The following is a 12,036-nucleotide window of genomic DNA, read 5'->3' as shown; positions in this document are numbered from 1 at the left end:
CAGATTCTGTCCTTAACAGTATAAGTAAAACATTAAGTGTCACCAAAGTGATTTTTTTTTAAAAAGGGAAAAAAAAAAATCAATTCACTTTGGTAAGATTCAGTGAGATTTAGTAAGACACTGTGGATTTGCTTGTTTCAGTTTACTTTTTATTGCTTAACGGGTTTAATTCAAGTTAAGTTTCTTTAGCCTCAGTTTGAATGTCTTTATAAAAGTAATATAGATGTTCTGAACAGATATTTAGAAACAACATTTTTGATGGCAGTTGATTGATGATCACACAACAATAAACTGCATCAAAGCCTCCTCAGGCTGGTTGAAAAATCTGAAAAAAATGAATAAAAGTTTCATTATTTTGTTATGCACACACTATTGTTTCAGTCTTCATTTTTTTTTCTAAAGGCTACAACCCCAATTCCCAAAAAGTTGGGATGCTGTGTACTAAAATGTAAACAAAAACAGAATGCAATGATTTGCAGATCTCATAAATCCATGATTTATTATTTAAGGAAACACAGAAAACATGTCAAATGGTTAAACTGTGAAAATGTTCCATTTTTAAAAAATAAATCATTTTGTAATTTTGTCAGTATCATGCCTAAGGATACTTTGACACGCAGACCAGAGTAGCCGGGGATCAAACCATCTTCTGATTGGTAGACGACCTGCTCAGCATCTGTTCTTCTTTGAACAACAATCTAAATATCTGAGAACTGAGGAGACCAGTTACCGGACCTTTGGGAGAGGAGCGTTGTCCCATTCTTGTCTGATAGAGGATTCTAGCTGCTCAGCAGGTCTGGGTCTTCTTTATTCTATGTTTTTGTTTAATGATGTGCCAAATGCTTTCAACTGGTAAAAGTTCTGAATTACAGTTCAGCACCATGACTCTACTAAGAAGTCATGCTGTTGTAATAAGATTCAATATGCAGCTTAGCATTGTCTTGCTGAAATATGCAAAGTAAAATGTAAATATTAGCTGCAGTTCTCCATCTTTACACAGTATGGTTCAATTTTGTTTACATGACTGTAAATGTTGTTGTGTTATAAAAGAAATATTCTGAAGAGTGATTCTGGGTTCATAATATGTGTATTAATAAAAAAAAAAAAAGTTTTTAAAAAAAGAAATAAAGGTGATGGAAGAGGAGTCTCAGTGCTGAGATGGACTAGAGGAGTCTCAGTGTCTCTGCAGAGACAGTGGAAAGAACAGCAGCAGGCCAGGCCGGAGTTGCAGGTATATTCTTATCAACCTCGGTAAATCAGAAACATCATTTATATTTCAAGGCACCAGCTCTGAATGAAGGAAAATAGATAAAACAACTAACTTCTCAATTTATAAATAAACTCATCAAAACAAATGGGAAAGCTGAACATGTTATCATACTATATTATACTAAATCTTTATTACTTCGTTTACTCCTACACGATCAGCAGTTGAACCAAAACTGGCACACAGGTACATCTCAGGCCCCTGAAGCTTCTGTATCAGGTATTACATGTCATCATTTTGCCTAGCAACCACCTACCAATTGGCTAAAATAACCCCTTTGTAGCATTTGTGCACCAAGCATCGTATCATTTTAAGTTCATAACATCTCATTTATATCCACAAAATTGTCCTTTTTTGTATGTTTGGTGTGTCACCAACAGGAAAGCTAGAGTGCCCTCTAGTGGACAAACTATGCAACAACACCACTCGTAACAGGGTCAAACGGCGTTTCTCTGAGCTCGTCTTTTGAAATTTTGATTTATTGACTGTTATAACTGCCAATACCAATAGAGCAGCAAATAACATATCTGTGGATAACAATGGCCGACTGATAAATTGGTCAGGCTCTAACAATAACAGCACATCAAGACTACATAAATAAAACAATACCTTTATTTGTCAAGTATTGCAGCTTAATAGTCATTGCAAAAATGAAAATAAGTTAACATGACTTTGAGGAGAAACAACACAGTTCTTTGTGGAAATGAGCGGAATAAAAAGCTTAGAAAAACATGTGGCCCACTGGTTGGATTCTGGATGAATTTCCAAGGAAATTCACGAGCCCACGGCGCCGTCCGCTGACGTGAGCGTGTCACGTTGATCGTTTCACCGCGTCAGAGCGTCTCATGCACCTACGCTGTCCTCAGTTTACAGTCTCAGCCAAGTGATACACCAACTCGGTCTTCACGTCCCCTGAGCTGCTCTGCTCGGTGGCCAGCACCGTCTCAACGGGAAACGACAAAAACAAACTCTCCTCTTTCACCTTTTTGAGGGGAGGCGCTTCCGCTGCAGCAAACAAGGGATCTGACACTCTGAAGGTCACTGGGGACATGCTGTGCGCCTTGCGTTTGGCGTTCTTCTTCTCTTGTTTGTAGGCTGCGTTCATGTTGGCCAACACCTGGACACGCAACAAAAAGGGGACAAAAAAAAAAAAAAAAAAAGAAGAGTTTTGATACATGTTTGTTGTCACACAACACACCATACCGTTTTTGGGGGCTTCAAAGTTTTGGTCCGAATTGTTTGCCATTTGCAAACTTTTTTGAGAATCACTTTCACATGTTTTGTTGTTATTCATGGTGTGTGAAGTATAAATGAAAATGGACTTTTCTCATGCTCAAAACAAGCCCTATATTCTATTAAATGCACCCAAATAGCTTTTGTTGCTCCTTTCAGGGATAATAAGATTAATTCCAAATAGAATTTTATTGCTTGCGGACAAGAAGTAACAAGAGGGTCGGTGGTTTGATCCTCAGCTGTCTCCTGCCAAACTGCCCCTGATGCATCCATCAGTGTGTCGATGTGGGTTTATATATGATAGCATGAACAGAATAAAAGAAATGTATCTGTGTGTAAACGGGTGAATGCAGTTTGTCCTGTGAAAGCTCTGACTGCCCAGCAGGGGTACAGAAGTGTTACACAAGTGACGGCCCATTTACTGCAATCCAGCGTTCATTCTTACATTCAGTACTGTGTAATTCTGGAGCTACCCCTCAGTTTTTTTATAATTTGCTAGGAAATGTGAAGTAGGTGCAGTGACTTATTGAAATATGTGCAAACATACATGAAATACAGTAAATGAGGCAAAAACTGAGGTTTGTACAACACTAATAAGCTTGAAAGTCAATATTTTATTTGGTGTGATCGCCTTTATTCTTCAACACAGCCTGAACTCTCTGAGGCAGCTTTCTTATCATTTCTTTAAGCAGTGAATAGTTCTCCAGGCTTCCTGAAGGACATTCAAAGCTCTTCTTTGGATGTTGGCTGCCTTTTATTCTGTTCTCTGTCAAGATGATCCCACACTGCTTCAATAATGTTGAGGTCCGGGCTCTGGGGAGGCCAATCCATGACTGATAGTGTTCCACCTAACACACCTAATGCAAGGGCTAAACCCTTGCATTAGGTGCCTCTTTAAATGCTTGAATGATTCACCGGTCAGTGTTAAGTGGCGTAGCCCTTTAACGCCGGGCGATCGCTACTGAAGCGCCCGTTACTTGCCCTCAATAGCAGCAAACAGCTGATTGAGACGTGGTGTATCAGCGCGGAGTGGGCTGATCAAAGGAACGTTGATCAGCTGGGTTATTACCGTAACTCCGCAACCGTTTGTCCTATCGAAAAAATGCAAATGGAAATGAAAGCCCAGAAATTGCACGTCACAGCCATATAGGGGTATTACGGTATTTGTTGCCGGAAGTCCACGAACGGCGGCAATTTTGAAGTATGTTGTGTCACGGCTGATACATTTGGAGTCAAAGGGTTAACAAGCAAAAATAAACATTCCTCTGAAAATGGTCAGGTACAAGAACTGGACTGAAAATGAGTGAAAAAGCAGCCGATGTCCAAGTTCCCAGAGAACTGCTGCTCAAGACCACCTTAAAAATGACAAGAAATTCTGGCTCCTTGGAAGTCAATTATAAAGAAACAAGGGTTGGCTCAAGACTTTTGCACATTACTATATGAGCATGTGACTATTGTTTTATGAGAGACTTGCTGATCTCTGCCTGCATTCAAAGTTGCACACTCCATCCCCAGCATCTGTTTTCATTTGCAGAAGATAAACACAAACTATGAGAATTACCAGCTGCTTAACGGAGTTCTGTTGCTCCTGCATGACAGTCATGTACGCTGAGGCCTTCTCCATGTTAGAGCACATATCCTGCTCTGGTTCATCACGATTCAACTGGCTCGTCGCATTCTAGATGAAAAGACATTATGTTTAACAAACAGAAAACAAACCGAGCTTTTAGAGACGACTCGTCTCCTGCAGTCTCACCTCGCTCGGTAAATTGGCCGTCCTGTTAAACATGAGAGAGTAAGGAGTGAACTTTGTCGTGGGGTTGGTGGATGTCCTGAACAGAAATAGCACCGGGTCGAGAAAGTCATCCCATTCTGCCTGCTTCTCTGCTACCATCTGCAGTATGGCTTCTTTCAGCAGAGGGCCGGTGCAGTCGTGGAGTGGGTTGAGCTGAGGCTGATCCAGAGGAGAAACCTTCTGCGTGATGCTCCACCTTTCACACAGCACCTTTGTCACCTAAAAAAAAAAATAATTAAACACCCTCATAGCATCAACCTACATTCTTGTTATTTCACACAAATGTGAGGCTCACATCTCACCTTATCACAGAAGTCAGCATTCTGTGTGCACACTAACAATTTAGGGACACCAAACCTGATTAAAGGAAAAGCAAAGTTCAATATCAGGCTAAAAGGAACCACTGTAGGTATTAAATTCTTAATAATTTAATACCCTATTTCTAAATAAGTTGTTTTTACCTGTATATGCATTTAGAGATGGATCTTGCAACCGAGACGACGTCTGTTTTTTGCAGTGGGAAAGCCTCTGACCATTTAGTGAAGTAATCGATAACCACTGTAACATTTTTGTTGCCTTGCTGGGTCTCTGGTAAGGGCCCTGATGAAGAGGAGAGAAAACCACACAGCTGGCCTAAGATGCATGGAAAGAAACAATCTTGTAGACATAATCAAACAGAACTTGCTTAGGTGAACTGTGGCAAAAACCTATAACGTCAATCCCGACAATTTCCCAAGGTGCGTCCACTTTCATTGGCCGAATAGTCCTCGCCAGGTTCTTATTTCTCTCTGTGTGCTGACACGTTTCGCATACTTTTATCTGAAACAGTGGTAACGAAGATTAGACACCATTATCAGTTATCACCTGATTTTAACAACACACCACACAGAGAAATGTGTGTACCCAGTCCACGACGTCCTTGATGATTCCCAGCCAGTAGTACTTGCTCTGGATCCTGTGGACGGTCTTCTTTTGGCCCAGGTGATGGCCAATGTCGCTGAAGTGGCAGTCGAGAAAGATCTGCCTCTTCCTCTCGGGCTCAATCACCACCTCCCTCTTCTCTTCTTTCTTGGGCCCCACATAGTACAGCTTGCCCTCTTGAACACATAAATCAAGGAAATATATAGTGAGAGACTTAATCCCAAGTCACGCCGTACTGCATTAAAAATGTAGGTATTTAATGCCGTCTTGATCGCTAGGAAAGGCAGACATTTGCATGATCAAAACTTTGAACTTCCCAAAAACAGCTTTGGTCTAGTCTTCAATTCGGCATATAAACAACTGACCTAAAACTGAATATTATTCCCATAATCATCTTCACCTAAAGTACCAACGAGCTGCTTTTTGCAAGCACCAAGGATCCGTTTAAGAAATCAAATGAGTGTAAATAAACAGATGATTACACTGAACCAATAAGTTAATGAGCCGAATTTTCGGTAGATTCCTACTGATTCACCTGGTTATCCCCTAAATCTTATTCCAAGGTAGTTTTAAATCAGGGAGTTTAAAAGTCAGTCGTGCTAACCGGCTGCTGAAACTGAACAAAAGCGACACACAGCACTGTTAAATCGAGTAATTAAACAAAATCTTACCGTCGATGATAAATTTCTGTGCGTATCTCTTGAGGTTCTTCTTTCGTAACGGATTCATGGTCTGAGGAAAGCAGCCTTTAGCCACAAAGGTGTAGATGTCTCCCAGTTTATTGGAGCTGGATTCAACCACCTCCTCCTCAGCCACCGGCAGCGACTCCACGCTCAGCATTTCACGGGCTAAGACTGAGCAGCCGGCCTGCTCACTAAAAAACATAAAAATGCTTTCCGCCCAACGACATCATTAGCAGCGACCCTGATTCTGAAAACTACAGAATCACAGGAGTTACAGGACAGGATGAAAATAGTGTACACGTCTTCTTCTACTTTCGCCTGTAAAGTGGTTGGTATTCATTTTTCTTTCTTTAGCGCCCCCTGGTGGAAGTATCCGGTTGTTGCGTTCTTTTAGTCACGAGTCTGAGCTCTGCTGAGCTTGTACTGGACCACGACTAATTAAGCTTATAAAGAAAAGAACGTTATAGTATGACATGGACAAAGACTTCACCAACTTCATTTAACCTCTGCTGCTCCTGGGAAAATTTCATATCCATAAAGATAAGAGATAAGATGAAACTTTAATGATCCCACGACGGGGAAATTTGCGCATTACAGCAGCTCAGTACAGAGAAAAATGAAAAGGATGAGTATAAACAAATGAACTAAAATAGAATATAATAAAATAAAACAGAAAAAACTATACACATATACATAAGCACTATAAACATAAATATATATATCAAAGTCAATACACACATGTACATATACACACACATCAAAACACTATATACAGATATCAAAACATTATATACATTTGTAGCCGGAAGGACAGACTCCAAACCAAATATTAACCACTTCTGTCAAAAACTTCTGCAAGACTGCACCACAATTAAAGAAACTGAAAATTCAAAAAGCAAATTAAAACAAATTATATTTTGGACAAATTTCACATAAACCAGTGACTCTGTATTATGTTTATTTCACATCATTATTCTGTCATTATCCTTTTTTGTATTCTTCCACTTGTATTCCCTATCATGTAACCCTGGCATTACGGTGTTCCATATATAATTAATTTAATTAATTAATGAAAATTTAATTTTAATTGTATTACTGTTAATGAAGTTTGTGACAACAAAAAGGTTTCGGTTCTGTGAGTCCGACGTCACAGGTGATGCAAAACACATGCACGTACAGCGCTGCTGTAACAATGGACGGAAACGAAGATGGAAGGGTTGGCGAGTTAGTCATGTTAGCCTAGTTGACATTACATACCTGCCCCATGGCTATGCACACTGCCACTGTATGTATTAACTTGCTTCTAACACAGGTGCGTGGGGAGGTTCAGAAGATAAGTGCCATCATTTCCAATTACAGAGATCAGAATGGTCTTATCCACTAATGCCACTTTAATTTAAAAGTATTTTCTTTACTCTCTGCTCTACTTCTACTCTATGGAGTCCAAACTGCTAGGTCTCAATAAAAGCTTTACTGATTTTCTCCATTTTTGCTTTAAATCTAGATTTTGGCAATCAAAACACTTGATGGATTTACACTTGTTTACATCAAAACACTTGATGGTAAACAAGTGTAAATCAGCAGGTTTTTGTTCAAGCAGAGGAGAAGGCTCTTTATGTTCTGAGATCAGAGGCCATCATTAAGGAGGAGAAGAAACTGATCACTGTGGTAAGAAAGAACCTTGATAAAAACTTTAGTGCATCTTTGAACACTTCAGTGCAGAAAACACATGGAAATACACAAAATACTTTATTCTGCAAAACTTGCTTGGGTTTTGTCCATTTACATGTGTTTTCTAAAGCTGCTACAAAATCAACTCTCACGGCCACTAAAGAAAATAAAATGAGCTGAATCAGTGCACGAAAAAAAATCGTAAAACTACTCAATGAAACTAATATTTCAGAGTTTTGGTAAAAGAAAAAAACTGCAGCAACTGCTATCTGCAGAGGGTTAGATTGAAGATGCAACTCTGTTAGTTGTTAAGCAAGAAATATTACTGGCCTGCATCTCTTAGTTTGTGTTTCTCTATAAGAAGTCAGCATATAGCAAGAAGCAACTTACATGCAGCAACTTTGGTTCCATGCTGGGAGCAGTCCAGCCGAGCTCATACCCTCCCTTCCATATTCAAAACTCTGCTCGGCCAGAACAACCTCACAGGAGGATCTAAAGTAAGTTGTGAGTAACATGGATCCTGTGCTTCCAAGAATGCATTTCAGACTAAATGGTGTTTTCACCCCCAAAAGGTTTGTGACTGGGGAATCCTTCATGAGCCAAAGGCCAAGCAACTCTGCACTGACTGCACTGGTGCAGGTATCCAGGAGAGGGGGCTGTTTTTATCTGACAGTAGCCTGCTGTGTGGTTCTCCAGATGGGATCATCTCTGATGAATGCATCATGGAGGTGAAATGTTTGTGGTCAGTCAGAGCCAAAATTGTCATGCAAGCAGCAGCAAGTAAGGACTTTTTCCTGGAGTTGGATGAAGCAAATGGTTCCCTGGCACTAAAAAAGAATCATAACTGTTGGAATCAGCCTACATCTCACAGGAGCTAACAGCTGTCACCTTATCATTTGGACTCCACTTGACTTTGTGAGCTTGCCTGTCCACAGAGAATAAACATGGGCTGTTAACATCAGCACTTTAGAAACATTGTACCACTCTGACTAAATGTCAGTTCAGTGTGTCCCTCATCTGCACCAATGTTACAGTGGTATGCAAAGGTTTGGGCACCCCTGATAATTTTCATGATTTTCCTTTATAAATCATTGGACTGAGATGGCCTTGTTGAAGTTTCCAGCCCAGCTGCGTGAAGCTGACCCAGGTGAAAAATTTCGGCAAATAGACTGAGCGGTTAGTGCTCCGTTTGTGCTGGTTGGTGCCATTAAAACTGTCGTTTGTGCTTCTTTCATTTCTGAGTTATTAAAGATTATTTTTTAGGTCAGCCAAAGGTCACCATCCCCCCGTCTTGCTCCAAAACAAACCAGAGTGGTCTACACACACACACACACACACACACACACACACACACACACACACACACACACACACACACACACAAAAGGCTCTCCAGCGCGTGCTTTCGGGAACGTGCTTGATCGCGACTGCTTTTAAATACTCAGGTTAGCTTAAGTTACTAGTAGTAAAATAACAAGTCACTGTTCTTCAACAAAGGTCCCAATGCACAAGAAGAGCAGGAGACGAAAGCCCAGGAGGCAGAGAGTGCCGCTCTGACAGTAAGTACCTCCGCTCAGTTAGTCTGTTCCAAAAAAAGTGTCATAGTGATGCCTTTATATTCAAAACACTTTAATTAAGGAAAAGAAAGCGACTTCATACACGAGCAGATATGGGAGCCCAGCCTGAAATGTGCCAAAAACATGTCTGCATACACCTCAGAAAGTATAGAGCTGCACTCCTGTCCTCAGTCCAGGTTGAGAACCGATGACCTTAGAGGACAGGTGCATAATGCTGCTGATGGAATGGAAGTCACCTTCATTGTAGAAACACCACAGACATGAAGGGAATATCTATTTGTTAGCAATAATTAGGTAGCTGTCTTGAATCAAACACACACATGAAAACCTGTGCCTAGAAAATTATATTTACTCAAGCAGCTTGTCTTCTTGTCGCCACACACTCATGTTATGGTTTGTCAGTCCTGTAGGGGGCAGCAGAAGCTTGAGTTTCTCACCTCTTCCTCTCTATCATCAGGTTTGGGCTTCTCTTTCTCCTTCTTCTTGTCATCATCCTGTCTTTTTCAGGCAGGAGGTCATCCAGCCAAGCCAAGTCGTGCTGGGAGAAGACCATGTCCAGCATCTTTCTGACCACCATCAGACCCAGGATCTGGTGTTTGGCAGAGACAAACCAAGACAGGCCTTGTTTCAGCTCCTGTTAATATTCATCTCATATATCAGTTATGCTGTGAATATGATTTAGCTGGATGCCGTGCATAGATGATGTTAACAGTAAAATCAGAGCACTATTTACATTCTTTAAAAATGGTATTAAACCTCTATCACGTTAATCACACTTATAGCATCTATATGTGGAGTGGATTTGCATAGTTTTAGCAGCAGCATCTGTCTCACTTGCCTCTCACCTCCACCCATCACACAACACAGGATTCATGCAAAACTGTGCTGCAAATGGCAGTATTTAACCGCATTTACCATGACTGGAAATATGATGGCCAAGAAGGTGGACTTGAAGACCCAGAGCACAGCCAGACATGTAATCTGGATCAGAGTGAACAGATGTACCCTCCTGAGAGGAACATGACGCAGGTAGTGGAAGGCATCATGTACAACTTTATCCTGTCCCAGAACTGTGGAACGCAATGATATAAGAGGGGGATTATATTAAATACACAACTTACAAACATCATGATTGGTTAAAGATTTGAATCCATTCCTGCTCTGCTTGGCTGCGCAGTGTTATGGGGGTAACTCACAGAGCCCTGAGCTGTAGGTCTCTAATTATTTTTATTTCAGAATTTGGCTATTGTACTGAGACACCTGAGTACCAGAAACATGCACCGGCACATAGGATATGTGCATGTTTCACACAATGTACCAAATTGGAAAGCTTTTTTTTAACCCTCATTATCATAAATAGCATCAGCTGGCATGCACATGGGACCTGGATTCTGTCTGAATTCATTTTTCTGTCTCCTGAATGTTACTCTGGTTTTGATGTTATTTTGACTGGAAAATGTATAGCAGCAGTGCAAACCAGTAGCACACCTATTGGTTTGTGCTCCGTGCGGTTAACAATGACAGCGCTGATCTGCTGGTCCATAAAGACGAGGATAGTGACGAGGAGTGCAGGGACTAAACTGGCCAGACACCATCCACCATGGATTCTTCCCAAATTGTAATCACAAACCAGCAGCGATCCGGCCGAGTTGGCTATTGGGAGACGAGAGGCAGTTTGAGTTCCACTATATATAACATAATTATAAGCCAGTATAATAGAGCTCTTCAGTAAGGTGTCTTTCATTCAAAATGCAGACACATCAGCCCAGGAAATTCACTACCAATCCTTAAAATACTGACATGCCATGGAGCTGTTAATTTTGGAAATACTTTTTTAACTGATTATCTTCTAAAATAAAAAGAGTTTGGTCATAATGTATTACCTTAAATTCTGTTGGGACTATGAGCTTGGGAGTTTTGAGTCCCATTAACATATCCAGCCCAACAAACGTCATGATGGACATGAAGATGGAGAAGTCACTGATGAGTTTCCTCAGCTGGTGCCAAACCCAGAAAAAGAAAACAGTCTGTATTCCAAATATAAACATTTCTATGCAGAGCTTAAAACACAGATGCTTTAGAGGTCTGATGTGCAGGAAACTACTCATAAATATCCAAAAGAAAACGTAGCCTGCCAAGTTTCACTTAAGTCAAACATAATCCTGGAAAAAGAATAGAGGTGATTAGGTTTACTTCTTTGTCTGTTTGACTCTCCACTTCTACACTTTCCAAAACATGACAGGCACGTTTTGTTTATACTCTCCTTCTTCTTCTGCCTCTCTCTCACCTTATCTCAGCATCCTCTTCTGTCACACCTCTGCATGTCCTCCTTCATTACATCCATGAACCTCCCCTGAGGTCTTCCTCTTTTCCTCCTGCCTGGCAGCTCCACCTTCAGCATCCTCTGTCCAGTATATCCACTCTCCCTCCTCTGCACATGTCCAAACCATCTCAGCCTTGCCTCTAACTTTGTCTCCAAACTGCTCACCCTGAGCTGTCCCTCTGATGTACTCATTTCAGTCCATCCTGGTCACTCCCACTGAACATCTTAACATCTTCAGCTCTGCCTCCTGTCTTTTTGTCAGTGCCATCATCTCCAAACCATAGAACATCCATCATAGCAGGTCTCACTACCATCTTATAAATCGTCCCTTTCACTCTTGCTGTTATCCTTTTGTCACAAATCACACCTGACACTCATCTCTACCCTCTCCACCCTGCCTCCAGTCTCTTCTTCACCTCTCTTGTGAATCGTCCATTGCTTTGAATGGTTGACCCAAAGTATTTAAACTCATCCACCTTCTCTACCTCTGCTCCTCACAGCTTCACTGTTACACCTGTCTCCCTTCACACACATGTATTCTGTCTTGTTTCTACTGATTTCATTTC

General features: G+C 40.9%; 1 protein-coding gene across 1 annotated transcript; it reads right to left on the bottom strand.

The window, feature by feature from the left end:
- Positions 1–9,253: 9,253 nt before the first annotated feature.
- Positions 9,254–11,163, bottom strand: LOC115786146 (electrogenic sodium bicarbonate cotransporter 4-like). Its single transcript, XM_030738192.1, has 4 exons — positions 11,031–11,163; positions 10,636–10,800; positions 10,063–10,217; positions 9,254–9,736 (listed from the first exon to the last, which is right to left on the bottom strand). The coding sequence occupies exons 2-4, from the start codon at positions 10,688–10,690 to the stop codon at positions 9,581–9,583; spliced, it is 366 nt and encodes a 121-aa protein (XP_030594052.1). The 5' UTR covers positions 10,691–10,800; positions 11,031–11,163; the 3' UTR covers positions 9,254–9,580.
- Between the last annotated feature and the right edge of the window lie 873 nt (positions 11,164–12,036).

The sequence above is a fragment of the Archocentrus centrarchus genome, chromosome 9 (genome assembly GCF_007364275.1).
Source record: "Archocentrus centrarchus isolate MPI-CPG fArcCen1 chromosome 9, fArcCen1, whole genome shotgun sequence".
In the NCBI taxonomy this organism is placed as follows: Eukaryota; Metazoa; Chordata; class Actinopteri; order Cichliformes; family Cichlidae; genus Archocentrus; species Archocentrus centrarchus.
The sequence above is the reverse complement of the archived record's forward strand: the minus strand, read 5'-3'. Positions and strand labels throughout refer to the sequence as shown.